This window comes from Geotrypetes seraphini, chromosome 7 (assembly GCF_902459505.1).
Source record: "Geotrypetes seraphini chromosome 7, aGeoSer1.1, whole genome shotgun sequence".
Taxonomy (NCBI): Eukaryota; Metazoa; Chordata; class Amphibia; order Gymnophiona; family Dermophiidae; genus Geotrypetes; species Geotrypetes seraphini.
Window position 1 is genome coordinate 3,304,627 of NC_047090.1, and position 26,389 is coordinate 3,331,015.

Genomic DNA, 26,389 nt, shown 5'->3' on the forward strand with positions numbered 1-26,389 from the left:
AAACGTATCTCTCTCTTAGTTTCTTTCAGTTTCACCCTGTAGTCCATTCTGCTCTCCTCTTCTTGGGTTTTTTTTATATTTCACGAACGCCAACTCTTTCGCCTTTATTTTCTCAGCCACTAGGTTGGAGAACCATATCGGCTTCCTTTTTCTCTTGTTTTTATTGATTTTCTTCACATAAAGATCCGTAGCCATTTTTATCGCTCCTTTCAGCTTAGACCACTGCCTTTCCACTTCTCTTATGTCCTCCTATCCTAACAGCTCTTTCTTCAGATACTCTCCCATTGCATTAAAGTCCGTATGTTTGAAATCTAGGATTTTAAGTATCGTGCGGCCGCTCTCAACTTTAGCCGTTATATCAAACCAAACCGTTTGATGATCGCTACTTCCCAGGTGAGCACCCACTCAAACATTAGTGATACTCTCTCCATTTGTAAGGACCAGATCCAATATCGCTTTTTCCCTTGTGGGTTCCATCAATATTTGTCTGAGCAGAGCCTCTTGAAAGGCATCCACAATCTCCCTACTTCTTTCCGATTCTGCAGACGGAACATTCCAGTCCGCATCCGGCAGGTTGAAATCTCCCAACAGCAGAACCTCCTCTTTCCTTCCAAACTCTTGGATATCCACAATCAGATCCTTATCAATTTGCTATGATTGAGTCGGAGGTCTGTAGACTACACCCACATAGATAGAAGTTCCATCTTCTCTTTTCAGAGCAATCCATATCGCTTCTTCCTCTCCCCAGGCCCCTTGCATTTCGGTCGTTTGGATATTGATCTTTACATAGAGAGCTACTCCTCCACCTTTTTGACCATCTCTGTCCTTCCTAAAAAGATTATATCCTGGTATGTTTGCATCCCATCCATGTGATTCACTGAACCATGTCTCTGTGATATCGACAATATCTAGATCTGCCTCTAACATCAGGGCTTGCAGATCATGAACTTTGTTGCTTAGACTGCGAGCATTTGTGGTCATCGCTTTCCAGCTATTTTTCAGCCATAATCTCCCTCCTTTTTCGTATGGATTTTTGTTTCGTTTCACTTTCCGTTGCAATACTAAGAAATGAGTTGCTGATATTGCTTATGTTGCAGTCTTTACTACTATCACATCTTTTCTTTTGTCAGGGGTGGTCTCTATAATTGTCCTTCGTACATACACCACCCCTACCTTCTAGTTTAAATGCCTAGAAAAATGTTGTCTAAATTTCTCTGCAAGGTTTCTTTTTCCTGCTGTAGTAATATGTAGCCCATCAGTGCAATATAGCTTCTTGTCCTTCCATGTATTTCCCCATCCTCCTATGTACCTGAAGCCTTCTTGATGACACCAGGCTTTGAGCCATCTATTAAAGTCCTCTGTGTTTTTTACTCTTTGTTCTCCCTTTCCATTTGCAGGCAGTATTTCAGAAAAAGCTAAAGTCTTTACAAAAGGTTTCATGCCCTCACCAAGCTCCCGAAAAGCTTTCTGTGCTGCAAGTGTGGAGTTGTTGGCCAGGTTATTTGTTCCCAGATGGATAACAACATCAGTGTTAAAATCCTTAGTTTCTTCCTTAATTATAGTCAGTATTTGCCTGGAACTCCTGGTAGCTAAGGATCCTGGAAGACATTTCACTATTTTGGTCTCCTCGCCCTGTGTTCCAAGGTTAATGCCTCTGATGATGGAATCCCCCAACAGTAATAGTTTTCTATTTTGGGCTTTTTTATTTGTACTTAGGGTGCGCTTGTTCTCTTGAGTTACCTTCATTGGTTCCAGTCCCACCTCCCTTCTGTTTTCCTGAGTATCGCAGTGCACTAGTGGAGCGAAGGAATTCTGTAGAGGTAATATTTGTGAAGGTGGATGTTTCTGTGTTACATGTCGCAGTCTTCCTGAGCCTACTGTGACCCATTTATTCCTGGGCTGTTTTATTCTTTGAGGTAGAGGTCAGTGGCGTACCTAGCATATGTGACACCCGGGGCCCATCATTTTTTGACACCCCCCCCCATCTATATGAAAAATATATTTTTTAATAACAATCCACATATCACACAAGACTGTACCTAGGAAAATGTAGCATCTTAAACACTAGAACACCAACACATACATTGTAAAACTAAACAAGCCAGATCCCGCACAGTCAATTGATCCTGCAGTCAATGCCAACTGAAAACTATGTTATTTTCATACACACAGAACAGAGATACACCCTCGCCCAATATGGAATATTCACAAACTAAAAATAGAAATATGTAGACAAAAGTTAAACTGAACCGCCAAGAAACCAGACTCTGCATACAATGCAACACCACAAAAAGAGTGACACATGTCCCCTAATACTGTGCAAAATATAAAGACAGTAGATGTAAATTTGAAAAAACTGATACATAACAATCACCACTTTATAAATTAACAAATAAAAATAAAACAAATAATGAGAAATAAAAAAATACCATTTTATTGGACTAATCCATTTTTCAATTAGCTTTCAGAGGCCAAATCTTTCTTCAGAACAATACAGTATACTGCTGTTATGCTATTCTGTCCTGAGGAAAGGGGTGTAGTCCAATAGATTGCCTTATTTCCATTTCCTATTTATAAACTTTTATCAATACAGTTACAATACTACTTGATTCTAAGTAAAGCAACAAAAAAATCTTTCTACCTTTTGTCGTTTCTGCTTTAATCATCTTCTCTCTCTTCTTTCTATACAGCGCTTGTCCTCTCTCCCTTCCATGCAACATCTGCCCTCTCTTTGCCCCTTCCACCCAGATTCTGCCCTCTCTCTCTACCCCTTCCATCTACTGCCCACACTTCCTCTGCCCCTTCCATCTACCGTCCATCCTCTCTCTCTTCCATATGGCATCTTCCCTCTTTCTATGTCCCTTCAGTAAACTGTATATCCGGGGTCCCTTCTCTCCTTTGCACATGATTCATTTCAGCATCACCCCCTCTCCATTTTTCTGCTCCACCCCCTCCCCTATGCTTTGGCATCTCTCTCTTTCTCTTCTCCTTTCCTTCCTTCCTTCCCACTCCACACTATGGTGTGGTATCTCTATATCCTTCCCTTCCCTTCCCCCATGCCATGGCATCTCTTCCTCCCCCTCCATGGTCTGGTATCTCCTTTCCTTTCCATCCCTCCCATGGACTTGGCATCTCTGGTTCCTCTCCCTTGTCTTCCATCTCCCTTCTTCCCTCTCTCTCCCCAATTGGGTGCAGCAGCAGCAGCATTTTTCTCACCCCCTTCCCTGTGCAGCAGTAGCATTTCTCCCCCCCTTCCCTGTGCAGCAGGAACATCTCTTCCCTGCCAGCATGTCTGGCCAGTTCCCCTGCTCAAAGCAGCAGGTGTTTACATCTCATACGATCCGCGGCTGCATTGGAAGCCTTCTCTTTGACATCGTGACATCAGAGGGAACAGTTCTGATGCAGACGCGGATTGCGTGAGGAGCCGATACCCACGGCTTTGAGCAGGAGAGCTGGCCAGAAGTGAAACAACCACCGGAGGGAGCACAAGCTGGGACAGACACCACTGTTTACAGAAGGGATGCCCACACTTTTTGGGCTTGCGAGTTACTTTTAAAATGACCAAGTCAAAATGATCTACCAATAATAAAATTTTTAAAAAACACAAAGCACACTGTACGCAGAGAAAATGTTAATTATCATTTATATTCGGGGGGTTTTCAAAGAGGTCAAGGCAGATGAATCTATGCAATGTCACTTCAGTAACAACTATACAAAAATAGACAAATACCCCCACCCTTTTTACTAAACCGCGATAGTGGTTTTTAGTACAGGGAGCTGTGCGGAATGCACCGCGCTGCTCTCGACGCTCATAGGCTCTCTGCGCTAAAAAACGCTATTGCGGTTTAGTAAAAGGAGGCCATAGTGCAAAATATAGACAGCAGATATAAATTCTCAAAATTGACACATTTTGATCACTAAATTGAAAAAATCATTTTTCCTACCTTTTTGTCTGGTGATTTCATAAGTCTCTGGTCCTTCTTATTTCTCCTCCTGGCCCCCCTCTTTCTTTCTCTCTCCCCCTGGCCCCCTCTTTATTTCCACCTTTCTTTCTCTTTCCCCCTGGCCACCCTCTTTATTTCTGCCTTTCTTTTTCTCTCCCCCTGGCCTCCCTCTTTATTTTTGCCTTTCTTTCTCTCTCCCCATGGCCCTCCTCTTTATTTCTGCCTTTCTTTCTCTCTACCCCTGGCCCCCCTCTTTATTTCTGCCTTTTATTCTCTCTCCCCCTGGTCCCCCTCTTTATTTTTGCCTTTCTTTCTCTCTCCCCCTAGCCCCCACAAAGCCATCGTGCTGATTTCTCCACTTCCACGATTCTTTCCTTACCCCCACCCCCAAGCCAGCAGCTGATTTCTCTCTGCTCCTTCCCCGAGCCAGGCCCGACGCATACAAGCATCGGGCCCACAAGATTTCACTTCCGGCATCAGTTCTAACGGGGAGGAAGTTGCCGGCCAGCCAGACAGCGATTGGCTGGCCCAGAACTTACCCTCCGACGTTAGAATTGACGCCGGAGGTGAAGCCTTGTGGGCCCGACGCTTTTTCCCCACTCACCAGCCCGCCTCACCTTTTGTCTCCACCTACCAGTTGCCGGCCGGCTGGGTTAAGGAATGACTCTGCGTGGGAGCCGGTGCCGGGATGCAGTGGTGAGACAGAGCAGCGGCAAAATAGGGAAGGTGGCCGGCTGTGCACCCCCTTGGGGCGTGCACCCTGGGCGGACCGTCCCCCCCTTAGTACGCTACTGGTAGAGGTAGCAAGTTGATATGATTTTGTTGAGTGATGGAAGCTGCTTTAATTGTATTCAATTCCTGTTTAAGTTTGCAGAGCTCCTCCTTAATACTAGCAAGTTGAAGACAGATGGGGCAAGCCTTAAGCCACCAAATAGTATGTCTTGGAATTAAAGTACCACAGTGATTGCATAGAATAAAGGTCATCTTGATTGGTTGTGAAGTGACTTGATTTGAGTAGTCCTGATTATTTGGGTCTCTATATATGAAAAGTGGTCCCTGGGGTTGGTGGGACTATAAGTCTTACCCTTACTCCTATGAAGGGAAAGGGAAAGAGGAAATACGATTTAACAAAGGAAAGACAAGGGTTTATTTTTTTGTGTTTTTTTAAGTAAGAAACAGGGAGGAGAAGAGCAATTAAGCAGATACAATGCTGAAATCCAGTGAAAAGAGCAGAATATGAAATGTTGAGCAACTTAGCTTTTTGAAGTTCACAGAGCAGTCTTGTTCACAGCACTGTCCCAAAGATAATGCAGTTAACCTTAGAAGTAAATCAGAGCCCCTCCCTTCTCCACCTAATCAGCAGACACAATGGCTAAAAGCTAGTAAGTCAGAAATACAGGCTCTATACCATCTAAAACACAGTATTTTAAACAAAAATGCAGGTTCTATAACAAATCAGTGGCTACCCTAAAACACAGGATTTATAACAGGATTTTCCCTACTTTAGTAACCCTGAGCCACAGGCACCAGGATTTAATTAGAGTTAATAAAGTCTTACCCTTATTCCTATGAAGAGGAAGAGTAAATAAGATTTAACAGAGGAAAGAGAAGGGTTTATTTTCTTGTGGCTTTTTTGGTTTTTTTTAAATTAAGAAACAGGGAGGAGAAGAGAAATTAAGCAGATATAATGGTGAAAAACCTTTGAAAAGAGCAGAATTTGAAATGTTGAGCAACTTAGCTTTTTCCTATGAAGAGGAAGAGTAAATAAGATTTAACAGAGGAAAGAGAAGGGTTTATTTTCTTGTGGCTTTTTTGGTTTTTTTTAAATTAAGAAACAGGGAGGAGAAGAGAAATTAAGCAGATATAATGCTGAAAACCTTTGAAAAGAGCAGAATTTGAAATGTTGAGCAACTTAGCTTTTTCCTATGAAGAGGAAGAGTAAATAAGATTTAACAGAGGAAAGAGAAGGGTTTATTTTCTTGTGGCTTTTTTGGGGTTTTTTTAAATTAAGAAACAGGGAGGAGAAGAGCAATTAAGCAGATATAATGCTGAAAACCTTTGAAAAGAGCAGAATTTGAAATGTTGAGCAACTTAGCTTTTTGAAGTTCACAGGGCAGCCTTGTTCACAGCACAACCCAGATTTTGATTGATTTCCTGAAGGGAGTTTTTGAAATGAGGGTGGATAGGCATTTATTCCATTTGCCCACTTGGAATGACAGTGTTCTATTGAGCAATCGTTTGTAGATACAGCTCTTCAGGGAGGGGAAGGCAAACAGATAGGTATTGCAAGTACAAGTGGTGTTTCAAGTTTTTTAGTTTTATTAGGATTTTATATACCGCCTATCAAGGTTATCTAAGCGGTTTTTACAATCAGGTACTCAAGCATTTTCCCTCTCTGTCCCGGTGGGCTCACAATCTATCTAACGTACCTGGGGCTATGGAGGATTAAGTGACTTGCCCAGGGTCACAAGGAGCAGCGCGGGGTTTGAACCCACAACCCCAGGGTGCTGAGGCTGTAGATCCAACCACTGCGCCACACACACCTCCTTTGGAAATACAAAGTGGTGTGACAAGTAGATCGGGGATGAACCTGTTAAGGTTTTGAAGCAAAGGCAATTTGAAGATGACCTTAGCCTCCATTGGCAGCCAGTGAAGTTTTCTGTAGTATGAGCTGACATGGTCCAACTTTTTGAGGCCATAAATGAGGCGGACGGCAGTATTCTGGATGATTCTCAGACGTTTGATGTTTTTCTTGAAGGATCCCAAGTATATGATAGTACTCAATGCAGTGTTTAAGATGCTGCCTTTTCTTAGGTATACTCAGTGGCATAGAGAGGGTAGGGGGCACCCGAGGAAAAACCTTAGGTCCCTGAACCAATCAGAGCCTTAGGCCCCGATTGGCTCAGGCACCTAGACCTCTCCCCAGGGGAAAGGCCTTAGGCACTTGGGCCAATCAGGACCTTAGGCATTCCAGGATGCACCAGGAGGGGGAAGGGCCGTAATTATGAAGAGGCAGCCCTTCAAAGCAGGAGAGAATTGGCATCCCTCTTTTATCAACAAAAGAAATGGAGGGGCATGTTGGGGGTGGAGGGTCCTCGAGCTGGGGAGGGTCTGAACCTACCCAGCCCACTAGACCACCAGGATTTTATTTTGGAGTTGTGGGAGGAGGCAGGGGGAGGGATCAGAAGGTGAGGGTTTGGTGGGGGGTGTCAGGGGTTTCCAGTTTTGGGTTCATGCAACTCATTTGATTTTTATGGGTGCCGCTGTGTAAACACAACAACTGCACCTATTAAAAAAAATAAATCAGACCCTGCCTGCCATTTGAGCTGATCGGGGAAAGGGAATCCCTGATCAGCTAAGCCGGCAGGACTTCCCCAAAGCTGCCGTGGCTTTTGGGAATCCTGCCACATCAGATGATAATGAAACAGCACCCTCTTCTGGCAGTACTATAGGTGGATGGACTCCCATTCTGCTGACAGGGAACAGTGCCCAAATCCACCCATTTCCCCTTTTGAGTTGTGTACTCTGAAATCTAGGTATAAATGTTATAGAATAGTGACTAGGACAGATGCATGGGTAACTCCAAATTGATGCCAAATAAGTGTCAATTAACTCCAGTTAATTCTAATAATTGATTGGTAGCACCTTTCTAATTAGCTTGTGCATTTGGGACCTGTGTCCAAATTTGGATAAGTTTTATAATAGTGCTTCCCAAGTCTGTCCTGGAGTACACCCTGCCAGCCAGGTTTTCAAGATATCCACAATAAATGTACATGAGATTAATCTGCATACACTGCCTCCATTGTATGCAAGGACCAACATGGGAAACACTGATTTAGAACCCACTTTTTGAGGCATTCCACCCTTGCCATTTTGGTTTGTACCAGAATTAATGGAAGGAAAAATGATTTGTTCAGCTTCCCTGGTTCTCAGCCTACTGCTGCAGAGCTGCCAAGTGATCCAGGAGGGAGATATTTTTGGCCAGTTCTGGTTTTCAGTATGCTTTTTTGTAGTCCCTAATTCTACCCATTGAAAATCTCTATGAAGAAAGGAAAAGAGATGGCTAAGTCTATCACCCTGTTGTCTCAATTCATGCCTTCTAGTTCTACTGCTCTCCCGGCTCTGGAGATCTATAAAATCATGAGAGGAATGAAATATGTAGATATAAATCACATGTCTACTCTCCAAAAGCAAAAGGTAAGCCATATCTCTCCCCTTCAATCTGTTCCAAATGCTACTGCGCACCTCATATTCCACCAGGGAATACATTACTCCTTTCCTCAGGTCGCTTCACTGGCTCCCTGTCCATCTCCACATTCAAACCCCTCTTACTGATGTTCGAGTGTTCTTGCTCTGCAGCTTCTCAGTATCCCTCCTTTCTTATTACTCCCTACACTCCCCCCCCCCCCGAGAACTCTGTTCAGCAGACAAGTCCCTCCTGCTGGTACCCTTCTCCTCTACTGCCAACTCCCATCTCCATCCCTTCTATCTTGCTACGCCACAAGCCTGGAACAACCTGCCTGGCTCATTACGTCAGGCTCCTTCTGTGGCAGTATTTAAATCCAGACTAAAGGTCCACTTATTTGAAACTGTGTTTAAATCCTAACGAAGAACCCAGCTGAGAGCTGTAAATACCAGCTGAGTTATCCCTAAAGCCATTATACACAGCTACGAGCTGCAAGTACTGCTACTACATTGGGTTCAAAAAAACTAAGTACTTTAGGCTTTAAGAAGTTATTAGCTATACAACAGAGGTATTTTAAGAAATTTAGGGCTGTTTGGGAGCCATTTTCAAAATATGGTACAAAATGAAAATTATTTTCTCCCTTTGTTCATATACGTCGAGGATGGGGGGGGGGGAGTGAATATTTTATGATTTCTTATGCTTAAGAACAATTGTTGGGTATAAGGGAGGGTGATATTTGATGTGAGTTAGAATTTGATAGTATATTAAGTGAAGTTAAAGTATAAAATGATTGTATCTTATGTTATACTTGTTGAAAGTTTTAAAAATGAATATATCTAAAAAAAGAAGTTATTAAGCCTGAATATTAAAGCAATACCTATTTAAATTCAGTACTTGCTATATCACTAAGTTTTGAAATTCAAAATCTAAAATTTAAAAGTTTAAAAAAAAAAAGTTATTAATAAAAAAGACTTTAATAGTGATAAAGGATAGTACAGGGGTTCAAGGAAGGTTTGGATAGGTTCCTAAAGGATAAAGGGATTGAGGGGTACAGATAGAAGCAGAGGTAGGATATAAAAATGGTCAAATCACTTCACAGGTCAAAGGACCTGGTGGGCCACCGCGGGAGCGGACCACTGGGCGGGATGGACCTCTGGTCTGACCCAGTGGAGGCAACTTCTTATGTTCTTATGTTCTTAAAGGCATATGAGGCTAATGGCCGTTCTGACAGGACTTGTTTCAAAGGCAGACAGCCGTGAAAACTTGAGGTCTTTCGCCTTTCATAAAAAGTATATTAAAAAGTACCATTTACAGTTAAGAAGATTTTGGAAAAGAATTCCTTCTTATATTCCTCAGCTATTGGGCTTTGACTTATTATTATTTTAAGGATGAGTTTGTAAATCCTAACCCTACTGACATATTTGTCTATTCTCTCCATGGTCCCCTACCACCTCTTCAGCCCTCTCCCTATAGAAGCACTTGCTTTGACTCCTCTTTTGTCCTGTGTGTCTGTCATAATTCAATTGTAAGCTCTTCTGAGCAGGGGCCGTCTCTTACATGTACAATGTACAGCGCCACGTGCGCCTTGTAGCGCTATAGAAACAATAAATTGTTGTCATAGTAGTACATTTAAAACAAATGGGTGAAGATATTTTTTCACTCAATGTGCAATCAGTCTCTGGAATTTGCTGACAAAAGAAGATGGTAAAATAATTACCAATAATAGGACTTTAAAATGGTTTAGGAAAGCTCCTAAAAGAAAAGATCATAAACCATTATTAAGGTGGATTTGGGAAAATCCACTGCTTTTTCCTGGGATAAACAATATGAAATCTGTCTTCTTTTAGTTTTTAATGTTTAAACAATTTTTTATTGCTGACAACAGAACAGCAAAACAAGAATAACCAGCACAAGAAAGAAAATGGCACAACCCCGCCATCCGACCAATCAGAGATGCCCTACTGCATAGTAAACCCATGTATGGAAAAGAGCAGATCAGCAATCACCAACCAGACCCCTCCCTACCCCCATCAAACCCCCAATTCCCTCATAATACCCTACCACAGAAAACCATGTCAAGCGAACCCTTTCCCCCATCCATCCCAAACCACCCCGTCCCACCATCCGACCAATCAGAGATGCCCCACTACATAGTAAACCCATGTATGGAAAAGAGCAGATCAGCAATCACCAATCAGACCCCTTCCTACCCCCCATCAAACCCCCAATTCCCTCATAATACCCTACCACAGAAAACCATGTCAAGCGAACCCTTTCCCCCATCCATCCCAAACCACCCCGTCCCACCATCTGACCAATCAGAGATGCCCTACTGCATAGTAAATCCATGTATGGAAAAGAGCAGATCAGCAATCACCAACCAGACCCCTCCCTACCCCCCATCAAACCCCCAATTCCCTCATAATACCCTACCACAGAAAACCATGTCAAGCGAACCCTTTCCCCCATCCATCCCAAACCACCCCGTCCCACCATCTGACCAATCAGAGATGCCCTACTGCATAGTAAATCCATGTATGGAAAAGAGCAGATCAGCAATCACCAACCAGACCCCTCCCTACCCCCCATCAAACCCCCAATTCCCTCATAATACCCTACCACAGAAAACCATGTCAAGCGAACCCTTTCCCCCATCCATCCCAAACCACCCCGTCCCACCATCCGACCAATCAGAGATGCACCATTGCATAGTAAATCCATGTATGGAAAAGATCAGATCAGCAGTCACCAACCAGACCCCTCCCTACCCCCCATCAAACCCCCAATTCCCTCATAATACCCTACCACAGAAAACCATGTCAAGCGAACCCTTTCCCCCATCCATCCCAAACCACCCCGTCCCACCATCTGACCAATCAGAGATGCCCTACTGCATAGTAAATCCATGTATGGAAAAGAGCAGATCAGCAATCACCAACCAGACCCCTCCCTACCCCCCATCAAACCCCCAATTCCCTCATAATACCCTACCACAGAAAACCATGTCAAGCGAACCCTTTCCCCCATCCATCCCAAACCACCCCGTCCCACCATCTGACCAATCAGAGATGCCCTACTGCATAGTAAATCCATGTATGGAAAAGAGCAGATCAGCAATCACCAACCAGACCCCTCCCTACCCCCCATCAAACCCCCAATTCCCTCATAATACCCTACCACAGAAAACCATGTCAAGCGAACCCTTTCCCCCATCCATCCCAAACCACCCCGTCCCACCATCCGACCAATCAGAGATGCACCATTGCATAGTAAATCCATGTATGGAAAAGATCAGATCAGCAGTCACCAACCAGACCCCTCCCTACCTCCCCCCCATCAAACCCCCAATTCCCCCATAACACCCTACCACAAAATACTTTGTCAAGCGAACCCTTTCCCCCATCCATCCCAAACCACCCTCTCCCACCCTTTGACCAATCAGAGCTGCCCCACTGCATAGTAAACCCATGTATGGAAAAGCGCAGATCAGCAATCACCAACCTCACCCGCCCTACCTCCCCCCCATCAAAACCCCCAATTCCCCCATAATACCCTACCGCAGAATACCATGTCAAGCAAACCTTTCCCCCATCCATCCCAAACCCAATGACAAAGTGCCAGACCACAACCATACGAAGAGTCTATCTTATTTTTAAATTAATCATTTATTTAGATATATATGCCATCCTCCCCAAAGAGCTTAGAACGGGTTACAGTTTACATTCACAGTGTTACAATATAGGGTTTACATATATTGTGTTGCGATATATCTTCATATAGAATTACTTACTGATGCTGGTGAAGGGTTGAGGGAGTGACTAGGAAAAAAGGAAGGTTTTTTTACAGCTTTCCTAAAGTTAAGAAGTCCTTTAAGGTCTCTGATGTGAGGAGGTAGGCTGTTCTAGAGGTCTGGTAATAGGATACTCAGCCTGATGGACATTTGGTCTGTCCCAGTACAGCGATGCTTATGTAAGTGGTCACATACTTCCTTATATTCACTGTACCTCCTTGTTCATACTTGTCACTGTACCTCCTTGTTCATACAGTACTTGTTTTCACTCTTCATAACTGTAGCAGACGGCAGTGGTGCAGGATAGGAAAACTGCCGGAACACAACACACAGCCGAGGAATGGCTCTCAGTAAAGATTCCTGTATTACCATGAACGATGGGTACAAAATCCCAATAATTGCTTTGGGGATGTTTCCTGGAGTTGTAAGTAAATGTTGTATTAAATTATTGTAAACAATGATAAAAGGAATAATTTTTCTTGTTAACCTTTGAGACATGTAGATATGTATAAATAGAAATTGTAAATGCTAATCAAATTAACCTTATAAATAGTTCTGATGCACAGGTTTTCTGGCGATTTATAAAAGGTATCAGTGAAAGAATTCTCATGAAGCCTACACCGGTGGTTTTTAAACCTGTCCTGGGGGTTTTCAAGATATCCCTAATGAATATGCTTGAGGCAGGTTTGTATAGAACAGAGGTGACAGGCATGTAAATCTCATTAGGGATATCTTGAAAACCCGACCGAAAGGGGGGTCCCCCAGGAGAGGATTAAGAACCACTGGTCTAAACAATCACTGAAGCCTCTCTCAATGTAATCGTCTGACAAAGAACTGGGTTTTGAAATCAGTTTCTGCATCACAGATCATCAAAGTGAAAAGGGTGCGAAGTTCCACCGATCCCTGATGCAGAAATTGGAGTTTTATGTCAGACGATTCTATAGTGAGAGACTTCAGGGATCATTAAGAGAATTTTTGTTCAGCAATCATTTCAGCTAAGTATTGGATAGGCTTTCAGGTGTTAATTGTTGGATATTAGCTCACAAATGAAATTTAAATAGCATTCTTTTTATGAACTTATGATTCTGTTTGCTCAAATTTGGCATGGAAAAAGATTTTCACGTATTATCACAAAACTTGTTGAGTGGTCGTGGCCACTGAGAGGCCCCCCCAATTCAAACCAAGCAGGTACCCAACATACAAAAAGCCTCAATACAGAATCTTGTCACCAACCTCCCTCACACACAGCTTAGTTTAAGATTGCAATGTTTTCTTAACTCATTGATACACCTTGGATGATTTGATCTATTTAATCTTTGGAAATATTTTTCATATACAACAGTGGTCTCAAACTCAAAACTCTATGCAGGGCCACATTTTGGATCCGTAGGTACTTGGAGGGCCTCTGAAAAAATAGTTCATGTGTTATTAAAGAATTGACAATTTTGCATGAGGTAAAACTCTTTATAGTTTATAAATCTTTCCTTTTGGCTAAGTCTTAATAATAATATTGTCATTTATAGCTAGAGACATATGATCAAGAAACTGTTTTATTTTACTTTTGTGATTATGATAGACATACCAAGGGCCTCGAAATAGTACCTGGCGGGCCACATGTGGCCCCCGGGCTGCGTGTTTGAGACCACTGATATACAATAAGGAAGATCTTTTGTGATTTGGCTCCTCACACTAATATTAAAGCTGAAAACATCAGGTTTTATACACAAGGATAGTATTATTCTGAAGATTTTTAATGAACACAATCATAGCTATGTTTATAATTCTTTTAAATTGGTTCCACGGTTATTTCTTTTCTACTCGTAGTAACTAAGTTTGATGAATATTTATATACAGATCTATTTCAAGTGTTATGAAGGGCTAAAACCTGACATTTTGGTTTCCATTTCAAAGCTGTTTCTAATTTTACTTTTGAGTTAATTCCGTGAGGTAGATCATTAAAACTGTTTTGTACTCAGGTGGAAGATACTGTTTCTTTATTTTGCTCTAAAACCATTTCAGCATTCTAAACATAGAAAAAAGAAAAAACACATTGCGAGTTTAAATATAGAATCTCTGAACTTTTAATGGCTGCACTTCCTTTTCACTTCAGAATGGGGATTAGTTTTAGTTTAAACCCAATTTAACTAAAACAATCCAAGCTTCTCATGCCAGTTTAACCCCCTTCCATAAAACAAAGGGCTAGATTCACTAAGCAAACCCATCGTGTACGGATCTGTTTGTGAGCCATTTGCGACCCGATTTCCCTCCGACCCGATTCACTAACCTCTCCTCCGATCCAATCCCGATCCGTACATGCAAACAAGGGGAAACGACATGCAAAGCAGGAAAGAATGCGATTCATTAAACTTATCAACTGGTTGGCCGATCAAAAAGCTAGCGACTGGTGAGAACTCCGAGTTCTCCTGCTCTGGCCGCCCTGCTCTCTGCTTTCTGCCCCGATTCTCCTGCCTGCCACCCTTCTCTCTGCCTGATTCTCCTGCCTGCCACCCTGCTCTCTGCCCTGCTACTCTGCTCTCAGCCCCGATCTCCTGCTCTCAGCTCCAAAACTCTCCTGTTGCCCCTGTAACCGGCACTGTGGTCAACTCGGGACTCAACAGCACCCCTTAGTGGTTACATCAAAGAATAGCACTAGCGTGTGACCCAGACTGGAGTCACCCTGCAGGCTTGGACTGACACCAATTAAATCAAAAGCCAAAACGTTCAACAAGGTAGAAAATCAAAATCTCTCAGGTTTATTCCTCCCAACATAAAAATCAGGAAAAACATGAATCCAAACAAACAGGTAAGTAAACCATAAATCTTCCAGCAGTCCAAAATCAAAAGAAAGAGCAACAAAACAGTTCAAATATACAGTTCAGCTGCTTTCCTTATTTCACCCCTCTGAGGTTTGATCTCACCTCAGAGCTCAAGGCAACCTGCTCCCAAACAGGTTATACAGTGTAGTCCAAAATAAAGTTCAAGGTACTGGATTCACTATCCACAGTACTCCTATAGTGAAGCCTCTGGCAGCCCTACACTAAACTGCCAGGCAAAGGAGAGTGTCCCAGGTTTGCTTTCAATTAGCTATCTTGTAGCCTACAAAATGCCCTCCCAGGTAACAGCAAACCTCTCCCAAAATACTGACACCTTCAGCTTCAAAAAAACAAAACCAAAGAAAAACAAAGCAAAATCCCAAAAGGTCCAATTTCAGCACACAGTCACTTTCAAAGGGAGCTGAAAACAAACTCACTGTTTCAACCAATTAGGACCTGCAGCTGATGGAAAGACCAACCTCCATGGCTTCCTCACAAGGATTTACTTCCTCAGGCAGGTTGTCAAGTTCCATTGGAATATCAGCATCCAAAAGAACTTCCTCCAGCATTTCTCCAGCCTCCAGTACCTCCATGGGTGAGGCTGTATCGTCCCTGCTTGGCCCGAGGAGACTCTCAGGGAAGAGAGGTCTGAACCTTCTCCCTAGCCTGCCTCCCTGCTTGCTCTCAGCTGCTGGCTTAAATACTCCAGGGGCACGCCCTATTCTACCTGAGTCAGCAGACCTGCCTGGGGCTCTTGGGCTCCTCCTGTGGTGACCTAGATACTGCTCTTCCAGGAGATCCTTGGATATTTCAGGCTCCCCCTGGTGGTTAACCTGAAAATCACCCCTAGCACAATCCTTGTCCATTCCCTTCCGGGTTTTCTTTTGTGTCTTAGCAGGAACCAGGTCAGGCATGATGTCTGTCTGGTTACACCTGCCCTTTCCTGCCCTTCCCTGCAGTGCAAGCCCGTGGTTTTAACCTGCAGGCTTAAAGCGGGTTAAAACCACAGGCTTGGAAAAAAAAAAAAAGTTTCCTACTGAGAGCATGCGCAGATCATCTACAGGCAAGGAAGATGGTCTGCGCATGCTCAAGGATCGCGCTCTAGTGATCCGTGCGGTGGGTGGGGGGCGTGACAATGATCATCCCCATTTGCATGCAGGCCTTTAATGAATTCATTGGCCTGCATGCGATCGGACACGGAAAGGAGGTTAATGAATCTAGCCCTTAAATGGCAGCACAATGCTATTTCACTATACTGTATACAGAAAGACAACTTCAAGCGAAATGGATACCCACTGTAGTGTAAATAGATCTACCCTCACAGTGCATGCTCTGGACCATAATAGCTCTATATATACTTGTTTGGTCCAGATACCATCACTTTGTTCTTTTAGAAAGGACGCCTCAGCGCCACCGCTCCACCGCAAAAAATATTTTTATATCGCGGGAAGTCTGATGTGGTGCTTCATCATTGGCTGTCTTTTCAATGTGTAATACTATTATAGTTAATTCTTTTTGCTTTTGTATTTTTTTACAGCATTTAAACCATGCAACATCTTTCTAGTACATAGCTTAAGACAGTACTTATCTTAATTTATCTCAGCCAAAACCCGGGGAGCCAGACCCGACATGTTTCGCACATAGAGTGTGCTTTTTCAAGGGTCTCCCGAGGTCGCCGCCGTCATCCGACTCCACTATGTTAATGGGTACAAAGTGATGGTATCTGGACCAAACAAGTATATATAGATTTATTGATACATCAAGGTTTGGATATAATACGACTGGTGGCCATTATAATAGCTGCTTAAACTGGACCATAATAGCAGCATCTTCCACCGTTTCCCTCCTTAACACACCACATTGTTAAAGCATGTACTACAACAATTTGTCTAGTTTTTACAGACTATAGATACTGTATTTACAGTTTATAACCCAGGATTTTCTAGCCAAGAACCATATATTACACCTCATAAATTAAAAAATGATGCTGGTACGCTATGTTCTGTTGGCAACTATGGTAGTAACACCTTACAAATTAAAAAAAGATGCTGGTACGCTATGTTCTGTTGGCAGCTATTGTACGTTTTGTACTATTATTTCTGCTTGCATATATGCTCATTGTGTCATGCCTGTTTCTCTGGTTACCTCTTAAATAAAAATGATATTAAAAAAACAAACAAAAACAAGAAAGAAACGAGATCTATAATGTCTAAGGGAAAAAGAATCATATACCTATATAAATCATTAGATTTTTTAAAAAAACCAAAAAACTGAGGTCTATTGATCTCAACCTTCCTTTATGTAACTGCCTAACATTTGATTTGCAAGATAATCCAGAACAGGGATTATTAACCTCTTTTGGTACCGGCATATATTATATGTCGGTGTGTGTCAAACTTTTTAGCTCTGGCACACTAAACGGAACAAATGTTTTTTTTCACAGCACGTGGTAAGAAAGCCTTGATTGATTTGTTGCTCAAGTTAGGATAACTACTGCATAAAAAATAAAAATAAAATTACTTGCTAACAGTTTTCAAGGACCAATCATGTCAAAGAATGATGCTCATCTGGGCGGTTGTATCCTTACGGACACAGACGCTCATAACATTGACAGACTCTTGTGTACGCGACGTACATGTCGTCTATTCTAGTGTATGCTTATGAAGGGAATTTTTTAAAATAAAGTGAAATTCTGGAATCTCTCATGGCACACGCCAGAAATCTCTTCGGGGCACACCACTGTGAGTTGGCACACAGTTTGAGAGACACTGGTATATATAAACTTACAGAAAGATAGTACAAATCAAATTCATGAGCCTTTACCTGATCCATGAAGCCATTGCATCCCCTTCCTAAACCATGTCTACTTGTGACTATTGATAGCTATAATATGTAACTAACCCTCTCTTCTACGAAACTGCGCTAGTAGTTTCTAGTGTGGGGAGCCACGCTGAATGTCCCAACTGCTCCCGACGCTCATAGAAAATCTATGAGCATTGGGAGCAGCGCGGGCCATTCAGTGTAGCTCTCTGCGTTAAAAACCTCTAGCATGGTTTCATAGAAGAGGGGGGTAAGCATTCACTTCAGTAAATGGCGCCCAAATTTGGGTGCCAAAATAAATGTTAGGTTCACAGTTTATGCCTATGCAGATGATATCCAACTAATCCATCCAGTCTAGAGCCACAATCAAGCTGAAATCATGGATATTAATAAAAAATTACATCTTGTGTATGACTGGCTTTGTCAAAATCTTCTTTCCCTTAATATATCAAAAGTGAAATGTATGCTTTTTTCGCAGGATCAACATGAAACCCTTGCATCCCCAATATGTATTTCTTCAATCCCAATTCACTTTGTACCAAACTTTAAAATTCTAGGAGTGATCCTTGATAACTTATTATCCTTTAAATCTCAGATCAGCTCAGTGGTACAAAAATGTTTCTTTAAACTAAAAATGATTAGATCCCTCAGGTCACTACTCAACCCCAATTCAATCAATATTTTTATCCATTCATTAGTAATTTCAGCCTTAGATTATTGCAACTCACTTTACCAGGGCATCACTCAAAAAGAGATCAGGAGATTACTTATGTAGAAGGTAACAAAGCGAGTCATACACTTGCCCAATATTTAAAATCCAAAATAAACAGAAATAGAGTTCCCTTGATAGTAGATTCTTCTAATAATATTTACAAATCAGACTCTGATATTATGTCTCAATTTCAAACTTTTTATTCACAGCTCTATACATCAGAAGTCCTTGTTTCATACCTTCATTCGAAATTCTGATCATCCTGTTTTATCTAGAGAACAAAACAGCTTCTAGAAAAAGATTTTCAATATAATGAAGTCCTTCAAATTATTAGGAATATGCCTAAAGGTAAAGCTCCAGGAAATGATGGTTTAAATGCAGAATTGTACCAAGCTTTCTCAGATCTGCTAATCCCTAAATTAATATACTTATATAATGCCATGATTTTGGATGAGTCTTCCAGAGGTTCTTTTTTGGAATCAGTTATAATAGTAATTCCTAAACCCGAAAGAGACCATACTAAGGTGGAGAAGTACAGACCCATTTCTCTAATTAATATTGACAATAAAATATATGCCAAAATATTAGCTTTAAGATTACAGGAAATCCTTCCAAATTTACTGCATAGAGACCAAAGTGGATTCACTATGAACAGATATCCTGGTGACAATTCTCGCCTCCTCTGGAATATATTGGCTCAAGTTGCTAATTCTAATGAATCCTTAGTGGCAATTTCATTAGATGCCGAAAAGGCCTCTGATAGGATTGAGTGGGAGTACTTGTTTGAAGTTCTGGCATGGTTTGGTTTTGGTCAAAAACTAATCCATATGATCAAGAATCTTTACAACACCCCACAGGCTGTTAATGGCTTATTATTAAAAAAAAAAAAATTTCCCCTTAAAAGGGGTACCAAACAAGGATGCCCACTCTCTCCTCTACTATTCAATTTAGCTCTTCAGCCTTTAGCTATTGCTATTAGAAGCAATCATGATATCAAAGGTATATCTGTAAAAGATTCCTCCTTTAAACTTTCCATATATGCAGATGACATAATTGCATACATTTCTATAGATTCAATATCGAACTTGTTAGATTGCATCATGAGTTCTCAAAAATCTCAGGCTATAAAATTAACTGGAGTAAATCATCACTGTTGCCCTTAACTCCAAAGGTATTAAAACATTATATCTCTCAATTTTCCTTTAAATGGGAACCTGAAAAGATTAAGGGGTCCTTTTATCAAGGCGCGGTAGGGGTTTAACGAGCGGAATACCGCGCGTTAAACCGCCTGCCACGCTACTCGCTAGTCACAGTTACCGGATACTAGGGTCCACCTTGGGGGTTAGCACCCAAGAAAAGGATCTGGGTGTCATCATAGACAATACGATGAAATCTTCCACCCAATGTGAAGCAGTGGCCAAAAAAGCAAATAGGATGCTAGGAATTATTAATAAAGGGATGGTTAGCAAGACTAAGAATGTTATAATGCCCCTGTATCACTCCATGGTGCGACCTCATCTGGAGTATTCATTCAATTTTGGTCTTCTTGTCTCAAGAAAGATATAGTGGCGCAAGAAAAGGTTCATAGAAGAGCGACCAAGAGGGTAAAGGGGATAGAACTCCTCTTGTATGAGGAAAGACTAAAATGGTTAGGGATCTTCAGCTTGGAAAAGAGATGGTTGAGGGGGGATATGATTGAAGTCTACAAAATAATGAGCGGAGTAGAACGGGTACAAATGGATCGATTTTTCACTCCGTCAAAAATTATAAAGACTAGGGGACATTCAATGAAGTTACAAGTAAGTACTTGTAAAACCAATAGGAGGAAAATTTTTTCACTCGGAGAATAGTTAAGCTCTGGAACATGCTGCCAGAGCATGCGGTAAGAGCGAATAGCGTAGCTGGTTTTAAGAAAGGTTTGGACAATTTCCTGGAGGAAAAGTCCATAGTCTGTTATTGAGACAAATACGGGGGAAGCCACTACTTGCCCTGGATCATAAGAATATAAGAATTGCCGCTGCTGGGTCAGACCAGTGGTCCATCATCAGTCCGCTCCCGTGGCGGCCCCTAGGTCAAAGACCAGTGCTCTAACTGAGACCAGCCCTACCTGCATATGTTCCGGTTCAGCAGGAACTTGTCAAAACTTTGTCTTGAATCCCTGGAGGGTGTTTTCCCCTATATCAGCCTCCAGAAGAGCGTTCCAGTTTTCCACCACTCTCTGAGTGAAGAAGAACTTCCTTACGTTTGTACGGAATCTATCCCATTTTACCTTTAGAGAGTGCCCTCTTGTTCTCCCTACCTTGGAGATGGTGAACAACCTGTCTTTATCTACTAAGTCTATTCCCTTCATTATCTTGAATGTTTCGATCATGTCCCCTCTCAGTCTCCTCTTTTCAAGGGAGAAGAGGTCCAGTTTCTCTAATCTCTTGCTGTACGGCAACTCCTCAAGGTCCTTAACCATTTTAGTCGCTCTTCTCTGGACCCTTTCGAGTAGTACTGTGTCCTCCTTCATGTACGGCGACCAGTGCTGGATGCAGTATTCCAGGTGAGGGTGTACCATGGCCTGGTACAGTGGCATGATAACCTTCTCCAATCTGTTGTTGATCCCCTTCATAATCATTCCTAGCATCCTAGATGTCAGCATAGCTATTGCTAGCATTCAGCATTTTCAGTTGACATAACTAATGTCAGCGAAGGCCTATGGGAAATTATATCAATCTGACTTTGGCATGTGAATGCAGATAGACCCTGAGTGTAGGCAGACTGTTTCATATGGCACGAAAAGATGGTGTTAAATAGCCCTGATTGAATCATGATTAGCTAAAAGGTGTTAATGTGTTAATGTCTGATTAAGAGGGTGCTTAGGACAATGGGTCCAGGTGCACAGATAACTAAAGTTAATCAGAAACTATTGTCAGAGGCATACTGGAAATTACATTTGACCATAGCCTATTCATCGGCTGTCTAGCACAAATTTACTAAGGAGGGGGAGATTTAACTTCTATTGAAGCTCAATAGTTTTCTATATTCAGAATAAGATTCCAAGCTATAAAAGCCCCCTCGCAGCATCACCCCCCTCTCTTGGCTCATGGCACTCTGGTCCTCTCTTGTTTCTCTGGAGCTCTCTCTTTCTCTGTCTATCCTTCCCTTTATCTATGGAACACGAAGCTTGGACCATAACCCCATCCCCTTTTTCTCTCTCTCTGCCTTTCCCTGGAACTTCAGGCTTCTATGTCTCTCTTTTCCTCTGAACTCTGTAAGGCAGGGAAATTGCTTTGCTCTCTACTTAATTGTAATGCTTAATTGTAATGCTTATAAATATTGCTTTTCTGTAAGCCTATTTCTATAATATATTCTTTATGCAATCACCTCTGGCTGTGCCTTTTTGATTCTACTTCCTGGTGAATCTTCAGTGAGGGAACTGAACCTGGGACCTGGCGTTTGTAAGGGTGCCTCTCAAGTGACGCCTACAACCATATATTGTGGGGGCCACACTAACAAACCTTACACTAGTCACCCTTTTCGCCGCTGCCGTGCATTGCACGGATGGCTTCATTGACCTGTCAACCATCACTCTCAAGTCTCTTTCCTGGGGGGGTCTCTCCAAGTAACGCCCCGGACATCCTGTATTCATGTATAAGATTTTTGTTACCGACATGCATCACCTTACACTTATCCACGTTGAACCTCACGGCCCATTTCTCAAGCGTGTTTATGTCACGTTGCAGAGTTTCGCAATCCTGCGGCTTCACTACTCTGAATAACTTAATATTGTCTGCAAATTTAATCACCTCACTCATCATACCAATTTCCAGATAGTTTATAAATATGTTGAAGAGCACAGGTCTAAGCACCGAACTCTGCGGCACTCCACTGGTGACACTTTTCCAGTCTGAGTATTGTACATTTACCCCCTGAAGTAATGCCACTTATTTTACCTCATTAGAATGACTACGAGACGGCTTTGTATTTTCCAAAACAGACAATATTTTTATTGTTAGTATAAAAACTTGCAAAATTACAGCAGCAAAGACATAGCAGAAGAAATATTATATTGTCAGTTCAGAATATGCAATGGAGAGTAGAACTTACACTGATATGCCAGGCAGGGGGCTAGCACATCCCCGCCAACATACACAAGTTATTCTTTCTAGTTTTACCTGTTATGCATGGATTTTTATATAGAGAAATTCTTTCTTTGTTCCAAAAGGCACATCCCCGAACTCTGGTCATGTGCGTCCCTATTGGTACAAAAATGTATACATAACTATTGTCCCCCCCAGTCCACGCCTCTCTCACTCCCCCCCCTCAGGAGGGGGGGGCCCGGGCAGGAACAGAGGGCACTTCTTGAACTTTCTTCCTCCATGTCTGGAATCCTTATCACCTTGCAGAGGCTGATTTGTGGTTTTACAACACTGTACATCTTCAGGATGGCGTCCTTGTAGACAGTCTTATGCAGAAAGTTAAAACAAAGATGCAAGGGTATCCTTCGGGCACCCCTGTCGTGCCTGGTTCCCATGGCTTACTTCAGAGACAGGCAGCAAATGTCCAGCCTCTGTTTTATTTCTTGGTACCAGGCCCCTACATCTCTACTCCCTCTTCATCCTTCAGGGGTTGTTGCCTATTATGGGTGTTTTATGGCTTTTCAGGGTGCCTTGCATATGTCAAGTACTCCTGCATATGTCATACAGCACTGATAACAGCTCAGCACAAATGAACAATGGCCACAGAACCTTGGAGAAGTATCCTCCCTGTAGGGAATGGAGACAAGAACTTTGTAGCAATGGCCAGCAGGGTTAGCAAGGTACAGGCTGTTCCATCTGGTTAGCTTGTAAAGGAAGGCTGTTTTAGGCTGTGGTCAAAATATGCGTTAAAGTGTCTGTAATGTCCGTCCAGCATACACAAGTTAGTCCAGTATGTCCAGGTTATCCATCTCACCCCACTCTCTGTTTCCTATCTGCCAGACAGTTTTTAATTCATGTGAGTATTTCATCCTCGATTTCATGGCTCACAATTTTTCAAAGTAGTTGTTCATGCGGAACTTTGTTGAACACCTTCTGAAAATCCAGATATACAATGTCAACCGGATTGCCTTTGTCTATCTGCCTGTTTACTCCCTCGAAGAAGTGCAGCAAGTTCGTCAAGCAAGATCTTCCTTTGCTGAAGCCATGCTGGCTGGTCCGTCAAGGTGCTCAATAAGGCGGTCCTTTATTAGCATCTCTACTATCTTTCCTGGTACCAAGGTCAGACTCACCAGTCTATAGTTTCCCGGATCACCCCTTGAACCTTTCTTGAAGATCGGCATAACATTCGCCACCTTCCAGTCTTCCGGAATCCTTCCCGATTTGATCGACAAATTGGCTATTAGTTGAAGCAGTTCAGCAATAGCCCCTTTCAATTCCTTGATTACCCTCGGATGGATGCCATCCGGTCCCGGGGATTTATCATTTTTATGCCTATCAGTCTGCTTGCATACCTCTTCTAGACTGACTGTCAACCCTGACAGTTTCCCATCTTCATTTCCCATGTATAGCCTGTCAGCTTCCGGTATGTTGTGTATATCATCTTCGGTATACATAGATGCAAAAAAAATCTGTTCAGTTTGTTGATGGCTTTGTCCTCCTTTAGCACTCCCTTTATTCCATGGTCATCTAACGGCCCCCACCACTTCCTTCACGGGTCATTTCCCCTTAATATATCGAAAGAACGGTTTGAAGTTTTTTGCCTCCTTGGCTATTTTTTCCTCATTGTCCCTTTTGGCCCCTCTTACTGCCTTATGGCACCTGCTTTGATGCTGTTTGTGCATTTTCCAGTTTTCGCCATTTTTGACCTTTTCCATTCTTTAAATGAAGTCTTCTTGTCTCTGATCACTTCTTTCACCATTACAGTGAGCCACGCCGGTTCCTTGTTCTTTTTCCTCTTGGATCACTTGCCGATACACAGTATACATAGATTTTGCGCCTTGGTGACTGTGTCCTTAAAATGGGACCATGCTTATTCTAGCGTCTTTACAGTGTTTATCCTTCCCCAGCATGAGTCTCATCCCTTCATAATTTCCCTTTTCGGAAGTTCAGCGCCATGCCCATCATTCTGGATCGATGTTTCGCCCCTTGGTCCAGGTCGAAGCGGATCATATTGTGATCACTGGTTCCCAGCATCTCCTCTACTTCTACACCTTGTGCCGGTCCTCGTAGTCCATTTAGAATTAAGTCCAGAATTGCGTTTCCTCTCGTATTCTCCTTGACAAGTTGTTCCAGGAAGCAATCATCTATAGCATCCAGGAACTTGGTCTCCCTACTGCTGCCGGAGATGCATAAGTTCCAGTCTATCCCCGGATAATTGAAGTCACCCATGATAACTGCGTTGCCTCCCATGCAGTTGCATTTAATCTCGTCCGTCATTTCTCCATCAATTTCTTTGGACTGCCCTAGGGGTCGGTAGTAGATGCTGATCTTCATTTCCGTTCCATTTGTTCCCGGAATTTTGACCCACAGAGACTCTAACTTATTCTTCGTGTTCTCTCTGGTAGACTCAATTCCTTCTTTGATGTATAGGGGAATGCCCCCATCTTTTTGAGCCATTCTGTTTCTGCGGTATAGCTTGTATTCTGGTAGCACAGGGTCCCAGACGTTTTCCTCGTTCCACCATGTTTCCGTGATGCCGATGATGTCAAGGTTATCTTTTTGTGCCATAGCTTCTAATTCACCCATCTTATTCTTTAGGCTCCTTGTGTTCGTGTACATACACTTGAGTTTACGGCCTGTTACTCTCTTGCATTTCCTTCCCTCTCGTGTCCCTTTTGATCTGTCAGGATTTCTGTCTTGCTTATGATCCGTTTTAAGGCATATTTCATCCTTGGAGCAGAGGGATCTGTTCTACTAAGGAAGCTTGGTCATCATGTAGCCCAGCGCCATGTCGTGCAAGGATTTGAATGCTAGAATCAGGCCCTTGAAGACACAACATTTGGCTATGGGCAGCCAGTGAGCCGACGATAAAGTCAGGAAAATGGGGTCAAGGGCACGGAGGGATTTTTTTTAGAAGTCTGAGTTGCTTGTTTTGAGTTCATTATGTATTTGATTGGCTTTGTAAATTTTAATATTATGTATGTGGCTATATGAAGCTTAGGTTTGTAAATAGGCAGGATACAAGAAAATTTTAAATAAAAAATACATTTTTTTTAAAGCTAGCTTTGTTCATGTATTTGCAAAGCCGCAATAGTGATGCTGCTGCGGTAAATGCACCAACATAGGAATTGAATGGGTTTCGGTACATTTACCGTGGCAGCATCGCTACCGTAGCTTTGTAAAAGGGGCCTATAGTTAAGATTTTGACTGATTAGTAAGAGTTCCACTTTAGAAGAATGGTGACCTTTTTCTTTCTTTTGAATTAATGACAGGTTCCAGGGACATCTTCAGATGCCACTGAAAAGGTATGCATTTGCTTTTCTAGTCTTTTTGTCCTCTTATGTGATTACGAAGTCAGACTTCCTGGAAAATGATGCATCTTCAAGGCCATTCTGAGCAATATGTTGTTACTGGTAAATTACAATGTTATCTGTTTTTTGAGGGGTTTTTTTGTAAAGTGACCTATTGCATAATGGAGCTTGGTGTCTTGTTGGCATTTTCAAAACATATGTCTAAGTCTGATTTGGACGTATAGTGCTATAGATCCAAAGTCGGCAGTAAGAAATGGCTTTTTTCAAAAGGTAAACCACCATACATCTAGAAATAATTGTTTTTTTTTTTTTTAAATCCTCTATCTGGACGCCCAGGCCATTGAGATCCCAGACCGCCAGGACGTTTATCTTTATACCACATTTTTGACCAAAATTTCATACAAGTCCCAAACGCCCAGAACAAGACCATTTGGATGTGGGAGCGGACAGCATTTTGATGGACTGGTCACCCAGACATGGCAACAGAGCAGTGGTGCACCTTACAGGGCACTGCTGTGAACTTCATAAAAAGGGTGCCACATAAACATCTCACCAGAACCCCCTTATAGGTTATGGTAAATCACCAAAACCCACTATACCCACCTGTCTACAACCCCAATAGCCCTTATGGCTGTAGGTGACACCTATATGGCAATAAAGTAGGGTTTTGGGGGGGCTCATATTTTCCA

The 26,389-nt window shown here is 42.4% G+C and overlaps 1 protein-coding gene across 3 annotated transcripts in view; it reads left to right on the forward strand.

Moving 5' to 3' along the window:
- Positions 1 to 12,020: 12,020 nt before the first annotated feature.
- Positions 12,021 to 26,389, forward strand: part of LOC117363852 (aldo-keto reductase family 1 member C1 homolog) — a 65,962-nt gene continuing 51,593 nt past the window's right edge. The window contains exons 1-3 of one of the 3 annotated variants that reach the window (XM_033952308.1): positions 12,021 to 12,099; positions 12,205 to 12,344; positions 25,662 to 25,694. In XM_033952308.1, coding sequence (XP_033808199.1) covers positions 12,261 to 12,344; positions 25,662 to 25,694 — 117 coding nt within the window. In that variant the 5' untranslated portion in view covers positions 12,021 to 12,099; positions 12,205 to 12,260. Of the gene's footprint in view, positions 12,100 to 12,141; positions 12,345 to 18,474; positions 18,614 to 25,661; positions 25,695 to 26,389 lie in introns of those variants that run through there. The other 2 variants (XM_033952309.1, XM_033952307.1) reach the window with 2 other exon arrangements.